Raw genomic sequence first — 18,419 nt, forward strand, 5'->3', positions numbered from 1 at the left:
GTTACAAGAATAATTATGTTCAAATTGCAGTTACCGCTGAACGAGAATACTGGAATCTGTTATCTCCACCGTGAAGAGTTGGGCCTTACTTTTATGTTGTCCTTTTTTCCTTCGCTTCCAAACACAAGGCGACATGGTCAGTATTCCCCGATTCTATCCTCTTTCATCGTCCTTCCTTATTTTCTTTTTCAGTTCAATCAGGGGTTGCTCTTCCATTCAATGCCTTATTTGTATGGTAAGAGAGATTTCTATTACAAACCCTGCGGATAACGAACGGAATGTGCTTGATTGTTGTAGGCTGAACAAGAACAGCCGAAGAAGAAGAGGACTTTTCGCAAATTCACCTTCCGTGGCGTTGACCTCGATCAGCTTCTCGACTTATCTCATGACCACCTTATGGAACTGGTTCACTGCCGGGCCAGGCGACGATTTTCACGGGGACTTAAGAGGAAACCGGTTCACCTCATGAAGCGGTTGAGAAAAGCGAAGAAAGAGGCTGCTCCAATGGAGAAACCTGAGGTTGTAAAGACACATCTAAGGAACATGATCATTCTTCCTGAGATGATTGGTAGCATGGTGGGTGTTTACAACGGAAAAACCTTCAACCAAGTGGAAATAAAGGTTGGCTTTGGTTTAAATCTGTTTAGAAATTTGTCTTACTAAATAGATGAGCCCAGTGTTTACAGGTTTGGTATTCGGCAGAAGAAGGACAATAACCTTCTTAGGACGAAAGAGAGGGCACACTTGCGTGAAAACAAAGTTACCATCAATTAAATTTTTAATTTTGTAACATTTGTGGATGCTTACGGCAAATGTGCGAGGTAACAAAATTTGAACTACAGTTACAACTTAACCACAAAATCATCTCTGTAGGGATATGGGCAACCTTTTTATCATTCAACTTTTTTCATAAAGCCTGAGGAAGATTGTCTTGGTATAGTTTTTGAGGGCCAATTTGTTCAAAAGATCCAGGATTTAACGTTCTACTTGTCCTTTATTTCTTTTGATATGAAGTGTATATTAGAGTACACATTTTGAGGGATTTTACCTCAGTGTAAGACAGAACTGAAGGAAAAGTGGATACATTTAAAACTAACAACAAGCTACAAAACTAAATTAAGAAAACATTGGTTAACCCTTAGTTAGCTTGATTGTACTTCAAACAACCCCAGCTAAGATGATTATCATACCAAAAGTTTAACCTTCATCTTTTCTCTCTGCTCCAAACCTCTCATACATCAATGAACAGAAAAAATTGGGGTCTGGGGCATAGATCACATGGTCAGTCTGAACTGCACAAAACATGGAAAAACTGAATGAAACAAGACATTGTGTTGTGATGGTGCCAATGTTTGTTTTTCAGAAATTGTTAAACAGGCTTAAAATGATTGATCATAATCCTGTTGCAACCTGTTAAATCCAAAAAGTCTAGCATCCTTGCATTAGTCTCCTTTGTGGGAGAGATATTGCTATCCACAACCCATCAGAGAGTGAGAATGTCTTTAATCAGTTGAATAATTTTATGATTGTGCTGACATGCATTGCATGGTCTGCACTGCCAAAGTCTGCTGTGTAATTGCTTTTTCCTACTGAAAATTTTTTAAGGACTAAATTGCTTTTTTTGCATGCAATTTTTTTTATTAGTACAGAAACAGTTTTTGAGTGCTGATTTATTTTCCTCTTGCTTTGACTATTTAATGGCCATTTTGTTTCTGTCATACATTAACATATTACTCTTTGTATCTCCTACAACCTCCATGTCCCCTGAAAATTTTGGCATGATGGTGATTCTTACTGTTGTACAAGAACTTGAGCAAAAAAAACTGTTAGAAGGATGGATTATTTACAGAATTCATGACATGTAGTTTGGTTCTGTCTTGGCGGGAGTATTATTAAAATATACAAACAACTGAATGAAAACTTGTTCTAAAAGCAGTTAAGGAAAAAACGTAAAAAAAACTTCTAAGCATCTGGAACACTATCAGTGTTGTTTTTGGTCACCATGAAAAGGAGCTCTGTAACAACATTGTTTCTAATTAGCTGATGACATAACCTTCTTTACTGTGAAAGATGATAGAAAATGAATAGCAGGAATGAAATTTACATCAGGCAATTTGCTACACCCATCTATCTGTTATCTGATCATCTGGGCTGTGCCTTTCCTTAACTGTATGTTTGCTCAGTTTTTTATTTTCCTAGCCTCAAAAGATCCTTTTGATAACACTTTTAGCTTTCACTCAACCATCTTCAACACACTAGAGCCTACATTTGGTCACTTGTAACAAATGAAATTTGACAAGAATGTTGCTAATTTCAACGCGTGCTTGTTACATGTATGTTAGTTTTGCCTCACAAGTAATTAGAACTTTAACATCAAGCAGTTCATGATTTCCAATTATTTATTATCTAAGGCCTGGTGTTTTGACACACCAATGAAAGTGAGAGCCAAGAGAGCAAAAAAAAAAATAGTTTCGAATTTCCAACTATGGGTTGGGCTTTTGAATTAAGGTTTGTTTTAGTGATTTAAATGGGATAACCTCATGGTTTTTGCCAGTGCTGTTTCTTGTTTGGTGAAGTTGACCTCATTATATAGACTCATTTGAACAAGAAACCATTCTGTTACAATATAATTTGATTTAAAGAACCGAGTTGTTAATGTAATTCAGGCACTCTAGAGAGTTTCTAAGCTTGCTTTTTGAATGTTAGCCCTTTTTCAGAGAGAACATCAATCTGTAACAAACTATGACAGGTTGATGCTTGAATCCATGTGACAAGTTTGTGGGAACCATATTTTGATAATGTATGTAATGAGAGTTCAAAAACATGAGACAGATTGTTGCCATGTGATTCCTCTCCAAAGTCTTATTGTGACACTGTTTTTGTTGTTTTTTTTATTAACAGCCAGAAATGGTTGGCCATTATCTTGGGGAGTTCTCAATCACATACAAGCCTGTGAAGCATGGCCGACCTGGTATTGGTGCCACTCACTCATCTCGTTTTATTCCTCTGAAGTAGTTAACCCTCTTCAATAAAATGTCAAGCTGTTAATTTGATTGTAGTCTTTGTTTATTTTAGACTCATCATTATGCATAATGTTTTGTTTCCTTATAAATCCTTTTTAAAGTCGGCAATTACTTGATCAAGTAACCATTATTGGTAATGTGTTTATTAATTATTGACAAACCAGTGTTTTTAGAGGGGAAGTGATACAAATTTTTTGTTTTGAATTCCATTGCAAAACTTTTTTTGTTGCATTTTTCTGCAGGTAATTTTGTTTTTAGTTTTGGAAGGTTTTGGTTAATTTTTCCGAAAACCAGACAATATTCAACCCAAATTTCAGAGAGTATGTTTGAAGTTAGTACTCTGATACGGTTTGAGATGTCAAAGAGTGAGTTAAACTTTCAAGAATTCACTTAAAATTAGAGCATTACCAGCGCCTCTTTCTCACAAAAATTAATCACACAAGTAACCACAAATCTATGGAAAATTTGTCTTAGGGCTGCCCGTTTTCTGAGACGGACTCTAGTGCTAGAGTGCTAGCTCTCTCATTGTTTACCTTGGGACTGGTCATAGTTTACCTCTAAATGTAGGGAAAATTTGACTGAGTGCTGTCATTTTGAAAATTCCTAGCAACTTGGCAGCACCAGCTCAAGTGCGTCCGCCCCCGGACTGTACCAATTCCAAAAATAAAGTTTGATAGGGTCAACACAAGTTTACAAGGGATTGCTGCCTGTCTCGCTGCCCTTGTGAGGTTATGGTTTCGCACGTTGGGTTTACGTGTTCGATATAACATTCGAATCGAAAGTAGAACTTCACCCCAGGAAGGATGAAGAACCTATGTGAAATTGTCCGTTGCGTGGCGACCGCATAACGTGACAACTAAATATTTGTGAGAGCCAGTAGGAACTTCAGTTCTGCTCCCTGAGAACTGTCAATCTTTAAACTCGGGTGTAGTCGGTATCGTTCGTTTGGCTGAACCATCAAAAGAAGGCGTTTAATGATATGATGACTGTATTATCAGAACACGAGCCGTGTGCTCGCCATTTTGAATGTCAATTGCATGTACTTACACTCCATAAATGCAAGGGGTCTGAATCCTAATATACAATGGTCAGTGAACTTTTCGGTTGTTGTTAATGGAAACTAATCTATCCACTTCCAGCAGATAGGACTTATCTTGCCTCTATCACCCCATCTTTTACCTCTTGCTACTCGGACATAGTTTAGGTTGATAAAAAGGACAAAGGCAGACTGGTGTTCAGAGCTTTCTAAGATTAACATGTTGGGAATATAACAGGGTAATGTAGTGTTACTAACTGACTTGAAAACGTAAATTGGCCACCGTAAGGAGTTTAAAGGCTTTGGCCACCGTAAAGACCTAAAGGCTATGTTAGGAATATAGCTGATTTTGAACTGGTTGGCTGAATAGACAGTTAATTATTGAATTATTGCTAATAAAGTAATTTAGGGAAAGATAGATGTTAAGGGCATGTGTTAACTAGGCTCTAAATAGAGAGTCGTTCCTCGCTATTGCACATCGATTACAACAACGAAAATGTAACTTTCGTTTATGGACTAACATTTTATTGATTAACTAAAGAACGAGGGAACTTGTACAAATTGCAAAAGAAAAAGTGTTCGACCTCAAATAACTGCAACTGCGCTTCCTTTGTCAGGTCAATTTAAATTGTAGCCTGTGCCTTAAGCGCGTTCAATCAAAATGTAGCTCTCGTCTCTTGAGCAAAAATCCATTTTCAAAAGTGCTTCGTACAACTTTGCTTCTTTATCTCTATAATCGGGGATTACGTTACCACAATAATCCTCTGCAAGCCACTCATCTGCTGTGTGGTAGGATTCAGAACCAGGTCCCGAGGTAAATTTTATGGCGTCTTCCTCAGACGATGAATTGCTTGCTGACCACAGCCCAGAGCAAAACTCGCGTCTTATTCGATTCTTTTGTCCCGAAGCTGAAAAATCAAAATCACGTGTGCAAGTGTTGGATGACTTGTTACAGCTAGTTTCCTCTTCGTTCAGACAAGTTATCCTTCCCTTGTATGTCTCAGAGACATGAGTGGTAATGCAGGGGGACGCGTGTGACTGAGTTCGTCGTCGCGTTTCAGAATCTGAGTATTGAGGAGAAGATCGCTCTCTTATTCTCTGGGTTGTCCTTAACTTGATCTCATGGATTATTCCACTTTGCTCCAATCTGGTTAACAGTCCACAATTTTCATTTACCTTTGTCAAATATTGTTTGACTCGCTGAAGTTGTAGCTTTGGTGAGATCAGCAGCCAGTGCACCATACACATGGAGACTGTTACTGCTTTGCACATCACAAAGATTAAAAATGCAATTGTAATTGCCAGAGGAGCAAGCACTGCGATTGTCGAAAGAAACGACGCAATAGCGAGTGTTAATAATCCACACTGAATTACGAGGAGGACGGTGAAACTGGACAACATTGATCCTACTATAAAAGCTATTAACACGGTAATCGGAATAAAACTCGACAACACCAACGAACTGTATAAACTCCACTGCCAAGGTTTCTGGGTAACCACCTCTAAAGCAAACCAAACGGGTGAGGATAACACAATTTTATGCCAAAGCACATCTAAGCGAGACGCAACCATTTTCAATTTTCTCTACGAGAATGAATTATTTTCTAACAATTTAATGTGACGTCATAAAATTTATCCATCTGACGCCCACGCGCAAGTCGTGCCGGAATTTAATATTCAGTTTCTTGTGAGCAGAGAGTGCCATAAAATTTAAACTTTCCATGTCTTTTGGTCCTAAATTGGTTTGCGCAAGAGATTGTAAACAGTTTGTAATCTCTTGGTTTGCACTAGAATCACGAATGAAAAAAAATCGTGTAACAAAAACAAAAAGAAGGTTGCGCGCGGGGCTTTAACGAAGCGGAAAAGTTGTATCTTTTTTTTCTGCGGTGGAACCATGTAGTGGCGTGGAAGCGGAAGGAGATGGCCTAGACTCTGAGTTCCAGTTTCCACGGGGTGCACGATCACCAGCGTCCAATTAATTTTTTCTTGTCTTTTTTTTTGTTTCTTATCTTAGTTACGCAACATTTCTCACAGCTCTGTCGTGTCTCTCGCTCCATGTGTCAGACCGAAGAGAGGTTCGGTTGAATGTGACAATTTATTTAAGGCAGACACCAAGGATGTAACGCTTCAACATTCCAAGACGCATTGAGAACCATTAAAAATGTCTTTTGTTCATTTTGTTCAAAAGACCAGAGAAATTCAAATTAATTAGGAATTGATTCTTGCGTGAGGGTCGACGTAAACAACTTGTCTGCTTCTTTTCCCAAAGAAAAGAACAATGCATGGATGCATTTGTGTATTCAAACACTATACTGAAGTTGTTATGCTCTTCGTTCCTTGCGTTGTTACATTATGCTAACTAGTTACAAGCTTTTTAAAAGATTCGCATTTTACACCAACAATTGTGATTTTGAAACATACTTCAAGGTATAATTTGTTAATCATCCAAGCTTAGACTGAAAATGAATGCAAAAGAAACAAGGAAAGGAATAAACATAACACAAGTAAACTCTGTTTGAATGTTATTTGATCTTGTCAACATTTCACTGTCTTAAATCACTAGTAGCTAACTACTGACTGTCACCCAGAGCCTTTGAAACAGAAATGCTTAGTAAGTTATGTTGGTACAATGCCATCACACATCGGTACTTGACAGTATTTAGTCTCCAGATTAACCCCCTGGCAGTTGGAGGACTGCCGAGTAATACAGGTGCGGTGTCTGAATTTCAAGCTGCGTCCGCAGGTAGTGGAGCAGGCGCTCCATTCACTCCAAATCGTCCATTCGTTCCCCGCCAGAGGACCGTCGCCTGAGCCTCCGTCTCTGTAGTCAGTGTTCAATCTCAGACCTTTTCCATCACCTCCGCCATTACCTCCTAAAATGTATAAATAGGTGTAAAATTTTTAGGCTGAAAATTTCTGGTTCTAAGTTTCATGAACTTCATTTTTCAAAGTAGGTTTTATCGTTCGACGGCCACTTTTTTTGCTAAATGCTAACAAATGAAGCTCACTGAGAAGGTTTATTCTCTCTTGCCAATTGTCAAGTCTACTCAGATATGAAAACCAGTCAGACGTGTAAAAAATCCGTTTACGAAAAAAGAGACCAGAGTCCAAACTCCGTAGAAAATATGGATTAAACTTGTTAAATGAACCATATTTTGGCTAAAATAAAAAGTCCAAAACTTCCTGAATTTCCAAGCAAAGGGGTAACAAATTTACGCGAACGAAAGCTCAAAAACAGCTAACTAAAACTCCGCGAAAAAAAACTAAAAGTACGTGAATAATTACCTCGTCAGTCGTTCCATGTCAAGATTAGATTTCTTTGACGTGTTAGCTAATTTGTGAAATCACTCGCGCCGCGCGTGGATACAAAAAAAAATAGTAAGAGGGGAGAGGAAGAGAAAATTGTTACTTGAAATTTACAAACGAAGAGATTTTCTACAACACGATCGAAAAATGAAACGCAGAGTTGTCAATTAATGTTTTTCAACGTGGTATCTTTAAGGTAGCTGAGGAGCAAATCCATCAGAAGCTCTCAACTAAAACGAAAGCTTCACTCGACTTAGTTTAATTTTCAAATTCCTCCGTGACCACGATCAAATTCCCTTGAACAGACATGTTTGATCGCTGTCAAGTTGACTGGAAAGGTGGTACAGTTAGTCATCTACGTCACTTTTCCGTTCAAAGTAGCATTTCATGCGTATTATCAGTGAACAGCTCCATTCTTTTCGAAATTGTGATAAGTAAGTACCCAGGACTTGTTCGACGAAAAACCCGAAAATGCAAACAAGCTTGAAATTAAAAAAAAGTCCACATACCAATTACTGCACAAAGAAAAAGAATGGATAAGAACATGATGAACCCCTTTCACTGTATTCAGTCCCCTCTCAAACACAAGAGTAATTCTTAAACGGTCCAAAAACTCGGCAAAATCAAAGTTGTTAGGATGTTGTTGACGCAACCTGACTTGAGCGGAAGTAGCGAGTATAGCTATATTCAAATCAAGAATACTTAGTCGTTTGTAATATAAATTGTTTACATAATAGAGTAGATAATTAGATCCTGGGGGTAACATTCGATCTCCAATCTGATGGTCCAGGTGAGAGTAATTCTGGAAGGACTATGGTCTCTGATTGCGATCGATATTTCGAGAAACTGAGCAGAGTTACTTGACGATGAAATTTTCGTAACGTGCACCGCCGTACTCGAAAACAGTCTTTTTACCTACTACTTTCTCATTAAAGCACAGACTACACGATTCACCGTTTACCTAACGACATGACACAAACTTCCCTCTATGCTTTCTGTGTCCGCTGGTCGCTGAAGAACAAAGAAATATCCTAAAGGTACTTTTTAGAATATTATGATATCCTAGCATCTTTCTTCGAGTCTCCGAAATTTTCTACATCGTCTTTTATGGCGTAATTTACAAGCATTACAACAATTAATGCATGAATTGATTAATAATTAATTAACTGAAAAATGGAAACTTAACTCGGTACTTTTAGCTGTAGCGGTAAAAAGTACAATTACTCACCCATACATTCATCAAAAGAACAACTGAACCTCTCTGTGGGTGGACCGATACATTGCCTACCATTGTTAGACGGAGTGGGCCTGTTACATTTCCTTATTCTTGTTTTAAAGCAGCTCTTGTCACACTTACCCCAGTCTCCCCACCCAGACCAGCCACCATCAACTAAAATGAGAGGAACTATTAGTGATAAGAATTCCTTGTAATGTTCCTTGTTGGTCAGAGCCAGGTGTAAGAGCTTTCCATTTCTTATCCTTATACCATTACTTGGTTATACATGTGCTTGTTGCAAGCGGATCGCACGTTTTAAGAATGAGGATCTTCATCGTTACCTCCCTGTACTTGAATGATTCGTTGTAAATGAAAGCAATTATTTCCACTTTAAGCTTTTTCTTTTTACCCTGAAAACAACTTATCTAACATCTCAGTCTAGTTCGATAGATATTTAATTAAATACAGGTTGACTGGAAGATTAATCTATACGGCATGCGGTCGATTTATTTCAACAATTAAAAGTGGGCGTTTACTTGATTGTTAGTCCTGTAAACGTTTACCTGGACACAAGAAATAATTGTTGCATTTCTGAATCATTTCTCTCGGACCCACACAAGTTTTACCACCATGGGCCGCGTTAGGATTAGTGCATGAGCGAGAGCGTTTTTGTGTTCCACTTCCACAAGTCACACTGCACGTGTTCCAGTCTCCCCATGTTGTCCAGCCACCATCCACTGGAGAAATTTGTTTTTCAAAAAACATTGTAGTTATTACCATTTTCCAGTATTTTTTTACTCTGCCATTAACATAGGGGCTTTTATTTGATTACTGAGCCCGAAAAAGCTCACCTGGACAGAAAACATCATCGTTGCAGTGCCGAGTCATTTCTTTCGGGCCCGAACAATTCTTACCACCATAAGCCACAACTGGATTAGTGCACGAGCGAGAACGTGTTTGTGTTCCACCACCACAAGTCACGCTGCATTTGCTCCAATCACTCCAAGAAGTCCAGCCGCCATTTACTAGAGACAAATTATATATTTTTAGGTAAAGCAGGTTACTAGAGGTAAGGTAAAAATTGTTTGATGCGTTACTGGCTAACGTAAGAAGGAGAGACGAAGTCACAACTTGTTGTTTACATCGTCTCTCCTCACACAACTCACAGCATGATAAGAATGAAGTAAGGATGAGCAAACCTTGTGACAGATCGTTTCTCACCTGGACACCCCACATCGTTGTTGCAAATCTGAGTCATTTCCTTCGGACCTGCACAGGTTTTACCACCGTGGGCTGTGGGTGGCTTGGTGCATGAGCGAGAACGCTTTTGTGTTCCACCTCCGCAAGTGGCACTGCATTTGTCCCACTCTCCCCACATTGTCCAGCCTCCATTCACTTAAAGAAAGAGTGATTTAATACTTTCCAGTCATTGCCATCTTTCCAATATTCTCGACCTATAACATAGCAACATTTCCAAAAGCCAAGGAGGTTCTTACCTGGACACAGAATATTATCATTACAGTTCTGAGTCATGTCCTTCAGACCTGCACACGTTATTCCCCCATGGGCTGCGGGAGGATTAGTGCATGAGCGAGAACGCTTCTGTGTTCCACCATCACAAGTCACACTGCATTTTTCCCAGTCTCCCCATGTTGCCCAGCCATTATTCACTGGGCAAAAGCATTTTGAACAAACATTACAGTAAAGGTCATGTTCCCAATATTTTCTTTCCAGCCGCTATTCACTGAACAAATGCATTTCTACATTCTGTTAAAAGTCCTGTTCCCTAGATACGTAGCAAAATTTTTTCATGAAAGATACTTGTTGTGCCAGATCCTCCTTGCAAAAATTTTCTTACCTGGACAGAGAACGTCATCGTTACAATTCTGAGTCATTTCCTTCGGACCTGCACACCTTTTTCCCCCATGGGCTGTAGGTGGATTGGTGCATGAGCGTGAACGCTTTTGTGTTCCATTTCCGCAAGTAGCACTGCATTGGTCCCAGTCTCCCCATGGTGTCCAGCCCCCATTCACTTAAAAAAAGAACAGTTTAATACTTTCCAGTCATTGCCATTTTTCCAATATTCTCGACTTACAAAGCAACATTTCAAAAACGTTTTGTCACGTTTTGTGGCCAAGGAAGTTCTTACCTGGACACAGAATATCATCATTGCAGTTCTGAGTCATGTCCTTCAGACCTGCACACGTTTTTCCTCCATGGGCTGCGGGAGGATTTGTGCATGAGCGAGAACGCTTCTGTGTACCACCACCACAAGTCACGCTGCATTTGTTCCAATAACCCCATGACGTCCAGCCACCATTTACTAGAGTTGGGAATACATGTTAAGGAGAGCTAAGGTTAAAAATTGCTCCATACGTTACCTTCCATGTAAGTTGCCTTTCGTCTAAAATAGCGGAGGACACAATCAGTTGAAGTTTTCATTATCACTCATTAAACCTTAATTTAATAGGGAACTAAACAAAGATTATTCAAGACAACTGCAACTGCCGGATATGCATTTGGAAGAGTTTGAAGAAGTAAAAAAATGATGACGTACTAAGGTGTTTGAGAACTATTGAATCATATTGGGATTGAGTCATTTGGAATTAGGCTTTGACATTATCATTTCATACCGAATTGAAAACATTTAAGTAGCGTTTTGCTGGGACATACTCTGGTAGATTAATTTCCACTACTAAAAAGATAAAAGTTGATCTTTATGCTTTTTAAGAAACGTTTGCCTCGACAAAAAACATTATCTTCGTTCTGAATCATTTCCTTCGGGCCTACTTAAGTTTTACCACCATAAGTCACGGGTGGATTGCTGCACGATCGAGAGCTCGTTTGTGTTCCACCATCACAAGTCACGCTGCATTTGCCCCAATCACCCCAGGACGCCCAGCCATCATATACAAGTAATTTCTAGCCGAGTTTAAATTGTCCGCGCATATAACCTAAGAGCATGGCTAAGAAAGAGTACGAGACATCCGGTAGTTCACACCATCAGTTTTCATTACACAGTGCGGGACAATACCCGACGAAAAAATTAGTGGTCACTGGTAAGGAAGCCTATTACCTGGACAAGGTATGACGTTGCATTTTTTGGTTTGACTGCCACCGTTCTTCAGACATGGACGTCCCCCGCTAGCAGGGAGGGGGTTGTTACAAGTCCTGTGACGTGTTTGTTTGCCTCCACCACAGGTCTTGGAACAGTCATCCCATACTCCCCAGCAGCTCCATCCTCCGTGAACTTTTGCAACATGAAAATGCGATAATTACAACTAATAGTTAGCACAGAATAGTGGCAAAGATGTAATTCCGGCGTTTAAAATTTCCCTTTTTACTCCTTTGGTCACCTTTCTAAAGGTATAATTATATATTGATACACCCTTGTACGGATGGGGTGTTTGCCCGTGATGGATCTTGGATCCAGTTCAACATTACTGAATTAGTTAGTTGTCTCTCTTGGCACAATACTATTGCAGAGTGTCAAGTAGGAAGTCCAAACTTTCTGAGACATACGGATGTATTGCAAAAATGTTTATTCTGTTCCAGGTGTTCGGTTGGTAAAACGAAGAGCGATAGTAATCAGAGAGAGTGGCGCGGAGGATAGTTAGGCAGAGGAATGAAAAAACGAGGGACGTTTGGGTGGGATGGCGTAATGAACATGACCCAACCCAAACCTCCATCATTTTCCCTCCGCCGCCAATATCGCTTCACTATAGCAGTCCATGACGCTTTTGTGTTCCATTTCCGCAAGTAGCACTGCATTAGTCCCAGTCTCCCCGTGGTGTCCAGCCCCCATTCACTTAAAAAAAGAACAGTTTAATACTTTCCAGTCATTGCCATTTTTTTTTTCATACAAAAAAAAACTAAATTGGAGTGACTGCGTTTGTAAAAAAAAAATTGCCTCACACACAAACCTTGTTGGCAGCACTGTCCACCGTAACGGGGCAGACATATGCATGTTGCTTTTTCTAGAGTACCTCCATTGTGACAATAATGATTACAGCCCCGAGACTGCTTCAAATCAAATGGGCAAACGCCCCCGCACACGGGACGCTTAACAACCTGATGGTGAAAAACACATTAAAAGCAACTTCACATGAAGTATTTTGGGTTTCGAAATTGAGTCTGAATGGTATTCATTTAGTTGTTTCACCGAAAAAAGATTCAAGATTCTTGCTGTTATTGAAGCACAGTGCAAAAGTATGTGATTTGCCTACTGCTATTGATACCCTGACCTTATGCAATCCTGGCTCAATCCTTCTCATTTCTGTGACAGTTTTCATACCCCTATTACTTCGCTCACAAATTGGTTTATTTAGTCGTTCATTCCTTGGTCGCTTTTACATTCTCTTCACTCACCAGGTGCTGAAATTGATTGTTCGGTTCAGTACAGATCTGCTAGAGGCACCCGCAAAAAGAGTTGAAAAATAGCCTACCTTTCTAATGCGTGTCTGCACTCCTCTTGTTCCGCAAGCTACTGAACATGAACTCCATGTGTTCCACTGAGTTACCTTGCAGTGTTTCATGGCATGACAATGTTTTCGCGGAGATGTTGTCGGCTTTCGAGTGGTTCGTTTTCGTGTTGGGGGTTTTGTGGTTTTGTGGCTTATCCTACGTCTATGTGAGTCGACTTTATGAGTGGTTAGTAGAACGTGGACAAACAGGACAAGTAGCAAATACGACTTCTTCATTTTTAACGCTGTGAAACCTGCTCCTACCCTTTACTTTTGCATATGCATGTGTCGGTGCAGTGTTTAGTTGACAATTGGCTTAGAACGACACGCGAGGGCACAGTTGGTTCACGTAGCTAGGCTTTTAGTCGTTAATACTGTTTGCAGAGCGCCAAGTAAAGATTGGAGAGACATTTACAAGCGGCAACAGAGCTTTCCCAAATATTTGTTGAGGATTCAGACAGCTTGGCACACAGCTGGCTTAACGAATCATATCTAAAGAACACCTTTGCATCAACTACGGTAAACAAACCAACTAAAGTGTTTCAAAACTAAAATAGGCCACTCCCATGTCTATTAGAACAAACAATGATATGGCTGATTTGCATCAGAAAGAAATAATATCACATTGCTTATTTCCTATTGATCTAGCAAAATGAAAATACGACTCCTTAGTGACAGCCGTGATTTTCATTGTTGATTGTTCGACGGGTTCTTTTATTAAAGTTTTGTGGTGCTTCACAACTCTCCATAGTGTCTTCACTAACTTTAACGAACAATTCTTAAGCTAGCTATGGATACATGTGACTCTGGATTTTGGGAGCGACCTTCTCCATAATGATTTGAAAGCAGCTCGTTTATTTCACTTTCACTTGAATGTCCTCAGCTTTGAACTCTTTGTTCTTGGTTATTGTTTAAAGGTTCGTTAGATGCGCACTGTTTATGGCTTTCACGTCTCTGTAGATGTTTAGCTGTCATTCATTTTTAGCTACAGTAGCAAAAGCCTTATTATTTTAATATGCATTGTTCATAACGAGAGATAGGCTAGGCTTCAAGCTTCCAGATTCCCTTGTGCTTCAGGACTTCAGAATGCTATCGGCTAGTAAAGCCACACTGGTTGGTATATAATAATATTTAAGTAAGTAAACTAAAAAGAAAAAAAATTGATTATGATCTCCAGATTATCTTGTTTATTGAAAGTACTCACTTGAATAAACTTCAGGGTCATGCTTAATACAGGTAACTGGTATCTTGGTAATCACTTGATTCTCAATGTTGCTTATTATCTTGGAAATAACCACTTGTGTGAGTCCTTACATCCTCTGTAATGTTTACTGTGCCATCACCGGTATTTTCCTCATTACTATGCGGTGAAAGTGTTGATCATATTTAGTGCCCAATTCAATTTTACGTATTCCAGAATCTATAATCAGCAATCACTTCCTAAGTGCACGATAGACATCAGCAGAGAGCCACAATGGCGCATACCGCTGGCTTGTCCACATAAAAAACACGACAATAACTGAATAGCTTCATTAACGATACATATATCACAAAATCTACCAAACACAATAAGAAGAAAACATGTTGTTTGTTCTTGTTTAAAGGCTAAGGTAGATATTCCTTTGCATGAGTGCCATGTTATGTGGGTCGATCAAAACTCAGCAATTGCTGAGCTAAAGTTAAAAATTCTATTTAGAGAGTATTGTCTTCCAAAATTTGTCTTGAACCCAAATTTGAGGAAAACCTGATGCCGTAGGTGGATTCTAAAATTGCACGCCTTTGTAACCGAGAAAACCTGTGTTAAGGTTTCTAAAAATAGTTTACTTATTTTTTTAACACCAATTACTCGATTGATCGCAATTTTTCCTGATTATTTTAAATTTGGTGCAATAAATTCAAATGAATTTCTGAACCTCTTTTTCATTTTTTTCATTTCTAAATAGGTTAAGGTGGCTTGAATTACAGAAAGATAAAACTTGATATGTTGATTGCAATACAAAAATAAAGACAAAAAAGAAAGGGCAACTAGGGAATTCATTGGCATCTAAATTTAAGGCTTTATGCCTGGAAGCTGGGAACTCCATTAACAATTCTTACATGCTCCTTGAGAGTATTAGCTATTGGTTAAGAAATGTCAAGTGCTTTCAAATTTTTGTTGTTTTACCAGTTGACAAAATATGAAAACATGAGCATACTACAAAACTACTGTGTTTTCAACACTCGAGTTTAATTTGCCATTTTCTGGGGTACACAAGTTCAGAAAATTGGTATGAATAAGATCATTTGTGGGAGTCTGGTCAATATTCCTAAATATCATGCCAAGATAAATGTCAAGAACACAGTGGTATTTCAGTATCCTCTAGTTTAAGTTATTCCATTCACCAAAACACCAACATAGATTTTAGAACCACTCAACTTTTCTGCACAAATATCTTACATTCTCAAGAAGTTTAAAGGATCCTTTCAGTAGAAATTGTGTGAAAATTCCCTTGGTGCCAATATTGCCACAACATAATTTAATACCCTAACTAATTCCTACTTGGCTTTTTCCCTTTTTCATTTTGCTTTTTTCTATGATAACTTTATTGTAAATTGGTGTATATTGTTAATGGACTGAAAAGTACTGATGAAATAAAAGTCAAATACATGGTTGTTCACTCATTGTAAGTGAAGTTGAGTTAACTAAGTGTTGTTCACTGTTTTCATTCTAAAGCATTTATATACAAAATTTACACACACATGCATATTAGGTACATACTTTTTTCACTTATTTGCAACTTTCAAATTTCCCAGTTTACATTAGATATTAGTAATAATTGTAATCATGTTAAGACTGTCTATATCTTTGGCATGGCCAAAAAATCATAAGGAAGAGTCAATTCAATTGACCACATAAATTGAAGAAAAATTGTAAGTTTTAAATGGAGCTGCATGAACTTGAGCACTTATGACTTGGGAACACAAGTGACTAATACAGTATTTAGTCTAACCAAACCTAAAATTTTTCCTTATGGTTTGTGGTGAGATTGAATTCTCTTTAAGTTAAAGGCTCAACTTCTAATAAAAGCCTTATAGAAATCCCCTATTTCACTCTACAACCTTTTGAAGAAATACATATTGACCAATAAGATGCAGAGTATTATACTACTTATAGACACCTCTTGTTCCTTGTACACAAATAGAGAAATTCAAGTAATTTCATAGACTATCAATAATATCTTGGGAAAAAATTCACGGAGAAGTGCTAATTTTCTTCATCTGTAGTTAAATTTGTACAAATACCATACAAAACCACCTTGAATAACATCATTAGGGTTTAATTTTCCTCAACTGCACAGTCTATCATTTCTTTGGAGAAATACTACTACCCAAGAGGTTTCCAACACATTTTTGGAAATTTATTTCCAACAAAGACAAAAAGGAAAGCTGTTTCTGAAAACCAGTGTAGAACAAATCTTACATGCTTATTTTTTTCAGGCATATCATCAGGATTGTTATTGTGTAAGAGAAATAACACATGCTTAACATGAATGTTTCTCAAAGAACTTGTGTTCCAAAGATGTTATTGAACACCTACCAACTGAAAACATCTCTCTTTTTTATCCATGAAGCCCAAAAGGTCTCATAAAATTACATATCTTTTAACTAGTATGTTAATTTTCAAACAAGTAAACATGAAAATTGATTCATAAATGCTACAAAATTCATGTTTGCTTAAACTTAATATATCAACTATATTGGTAATGAACAGGACATGATAGTTAACTCTTCAACTTAACCAATGGAACACTTTTGGTTGCAATACAGTTGTCACAGACCCACTCTGCATTCTCCTCAGCAGTTAGCAAGTCATAAGCTAGTTCAGTCAAGCCTGTGCAGACACGATGATACCATTGTGCGCAGCCTGTCTCACAGAATATGGCATCATCGTTATCATTTACTTCCCTTTTACAAATGCCACATGGATACACTGGATCAATTTCATGGCTTGGTCTGTTTATTTCCAAAGTGGTCTAAGGAGGTAATGAATTGTTGTAAGAATACAGTAAAAACCTAATTTGATGCCAGACAACTTATTTTTTTCTCCTAATTAAATAAAAAAACAAAACTTAACAAAAACAAATAAAAAAGGAAAAACAAACAAAAACAAAACTCAGCAAACACTGAACTATTTAGCTGACCCCTCCCCTTTTTCTCTTAATCTCAACCCTATGGTAGCCGACTAGAATTCAGTTAATATTGTCTGCTCGTATGGTTTGTCATATAATGCTAGAACTTATATATTCTTCACCCCAAATGCTCTAAATTGCTTGTTTAAGTAACAAAATTTAAGCTCATACTACGAGTAACCAATTCCAGACTAACATAACAAGTGTATTCATATTGAATTTATAGACAAACAATACCTCTGTAGGATGTGTATTTGATTCTGTGATAAAGGCGGGAGGTACACCAAAGTGTTGCATTGATGTAACAGGGCTGGCTAAATCTGATGGGCCAGAGCTCTCCTTTCCCTGTTTCTTTTGAGGACTCTCTGGGTTAGATCCACTGCTTTCTCCTTCAGCCTCTATTTCATCAGGATTAGCACCATCTGCGAGGAAGAAGTTTCCCTAAATTTTTAAGTTTACTCCATGAACGCTTAAACATGGACAAAGAAGTAAGAAGAGGAATTGAACCTTTTGACTTTAGTTTAGGCTTTCTTATGGCTGAGTTTAAAACTAAAACCCCTAAATAAAATGTATGTATATAGAAAGTCTACAAGAAGATAACTTCATTGCAAGGAAATGTATCTCTTACCTCTAAACCTTGCAGGAACCTTTCTTTGGCGAGGCATTACTCTGCACTACGAAAATGACGCTAACGAAATCAACTATGGCGGATTGTTTATTTCGATGCTTGAATAAAATGTGTCAGGTTACACAAAGCAAAATATTGTCAGGCGAGGAACCACTGACCCGACAGCTCGGGTACAACTAAGATGGCAGATGAACAGCGAAAACGACTGTCGTTCAGAAATCCTTCACATCAATCACAGGTGTGTAAAAATATTTTCTAAAAACTGAACGAAAAAATGAGCATATGGCCGTATAAATAAGATCGTTTAGTAAAAAAATTGTTATCTAAGCTCCTGAGTCCTATGCTATAAGCTCCTGGTTCCCTTTCCTACCTAAGGCACTGAGGGAGTTGCTCGGCTATCCTCGAAGAAATTGTTAAGGGGGGGATACGATTAACAGGGAGAGCTTAAAGGAAAATGGAAGAGAGAAAAACAAACCATTTTTTTTAGTGGGATGGCGGCTCTATCTTAAAATGAGAGGTTTTGATTATTAAGGAATTGTATGTCACCCTCACCATCGGATGATGATGTTCATTCACCA

General features: G+C 38.3%; 5 protein-coding genes across 7 annotated transcripts in view; 2 read left to right on the forward strand and 3 right to left on the reverse strand.

Annotated features, from left to right (window-relative positions):
* The first annotated feature begins 100 nt into the window (after nt 1-100).
* LOC113686057 (small ribosomal subunit protein uS19) lies at nt 101-3,053 on the forward strand. The gene is made up of 3 exons (XM_027203649.2): nt 101-136; nt 298-621; nt 2,902-3,053. Exons 1-3 carry the CDS (start codon nt 134-136, stop codon nt 3,013-3,015), a joined length of 441 nt encoding a protein of 146 aa, XP_027059450.1. The 5' UTR covers nt 101-133; the 3' UTR covers nt 3,016-3,053.
* Nucleotides 3,054-4,567: 1,514 nt separating this feature from the next.
* On the reverse strand, nt 4,568-6,126 carry LOC149046815 (uncharacterized). The gene has a single exon (XM_089203801.1). It carries the CDS (start codon nt 5,629-5,631, stop codon nt 4,702-4,704), a length of 930 nt encoding a protein of 309 aa, XP_089059927.1. The 5' UTR covers nt 5,632-6,126; the 3' UTR covers nt 4,568-4,701.
* A 9-nt stretch (nt 6,127-6,135) lies between these two features.
* LOC113686058 (coadhesin) lies at nt 6,136-13,469 on the reverse strand. 2 transcript variants are annotated; one of them, XM_089203796.1, is made up of 10 exons: nt 13,027-13,435; nt 12,505-12,652; nt 11,658-11,831; nt 10,731-10,904; nt 10,440-10,613; nt 9,803-9,976; nt 9,433-9,606; nt 9,145-9,318; nt 8,594-8,755; nt 6,136-6,932 (listed from the first exon to the last, which is right to left on the reverse strand). In XM_089203796.1, exons 1-10 carry the CDS (start codon nt 13,279-13,281, stop codon nt 6,676-6,678), a joined length of 1,866 nt encoding a protein of 621 aa, XP_089059922.1. In that variant the 5' UTR covers nt 13,282-13,435; the 3' UTR covers nt 6,136-6,675. The 2 variants fall into 2 exon arrangements, with proteins under 2 accessions (XP_089059922.1, XP_027059451.2); XM_027203650.2 differs by lacking the exon at nt 9,145-9,318 and having other exon boundaries at nt 13,027-13,469.
* Nucleotides 13,470-14,208: 739 nt separating this feature from the next.
* On the reverse strand, nt 14,209-17,965 carry LOC113686055 (pygopus homolog 1). Its single transcript, XM_027203647.2, has 3 exons — nt 17,842-17,965; nt 17,451-17,635; nt 14,209-17,057 (listed from the first exon to the last, which is right to left on the reverse strand). The coding sequence occupies exons 1-3, from the start codon at nt 17,876-17,878 to the stop codon at nt 16,806-16,808; spliced, it is 474 nt and encodes a 157-aa protein (XP_027059448.2). The 5' UTR covers nt 17,879-17,965; the 3' UTR covers nt 14,209-16,805.
* Nucleotides 17,939-18,419, forward strand: part of LOC113686054 (focadhesin) — a 29,775-nt gene continuing 29,294 nt past the window's right edge. The window contains exon 1 of one of the 2 annotated variants that reach the window (XR_016185851.1): nt 17,939-18,079. Coding sequence is in view for 1 of the 2 variants with exons in the window: in XM_027203645.2 (XP_027059446.2) it covers nt 18,023-18,079 (57 nt within the window). In the remaining variant the exon portion in view is untranslated. The remainder of the gene's footprint in view (nt 18,080-18,419) is intronic. The other variant, XM_027203645.2, reaches the window with a different exon arrangement.

Source organism: Pocillopora damicornis, chromosome 4 (assembly GCF_964200805.1).
Source record: "Pocillopora damicornis chromosome 4, jaPocDami1.2, whole genome shotgun sequence".
Lineage (NCBI taxonomy): Eukaryota > Metazoa > Cnidaria > Anthozoa > Scleractinia > Pocilloporidae > Pocillopora > Pocillopora damicornis.

Bases quoted from the DNA above. Each gene is read 5' to 3' on its own strand.
- LOC149046815 (XM_089203801.1), bottom strand. From the start codon at position 5,631: ATGGTTGCGTCTCGCTTAGATGTGCTTTGGCATAAAATTGTGTTATCC.
- LOC113686055 (XM_027203647.2), bottom strand. From the start codon at position 17,878: ATGCCTCGCCAAAGAAAGGTTCCTGCAAGGTTTAGAG. The intron at 17,636-17,841 runs GTAAGAGATACA...TCTTCCTCGCAG, and splicing joins GGTTCCTGCAAGGTTTAGAG to ATGGTGCTAATCCTGATGAA. The intron at 17,058-17,450 runs GTATTGTTTGTC...TTACCTCCTTAG, and splicing joins CAAATACACATCCTACAGAG to ACCACTTTGGAAATAAACAG.
- LOC113686058 (XM_089203796.1), bottom strand. From the start codon at position 13,281: ATGAAGAAGTCGTATTTGCTACTTGTCCTGTTTGTCCACGTTCTACTA. The intron at 9,319-9,432 runs GTGAGCTTTTTC...AAATTTCTCCAG, and splicing joins CGATGATGTTTTCTGTCCAG to TGGATGGTGGCTGGACAACA. The intron at 8,756-9,144 runs GTAAACGTTTAC...CTCTCATTTTAG, and splicing joins CAATTATTTCTTGTGTCCAG to TTGATGGTGGCTGGTCTGGG.
- LOC113686057 (XM_027203649.2), top strand. The intron at 622-2,901 runs GTTGGCTTTGGT...TTTTATTAACAG, and splicing joins TCAACCAAGTGGAAATAAAG to CCAGAAATGGTTGGCCATTA.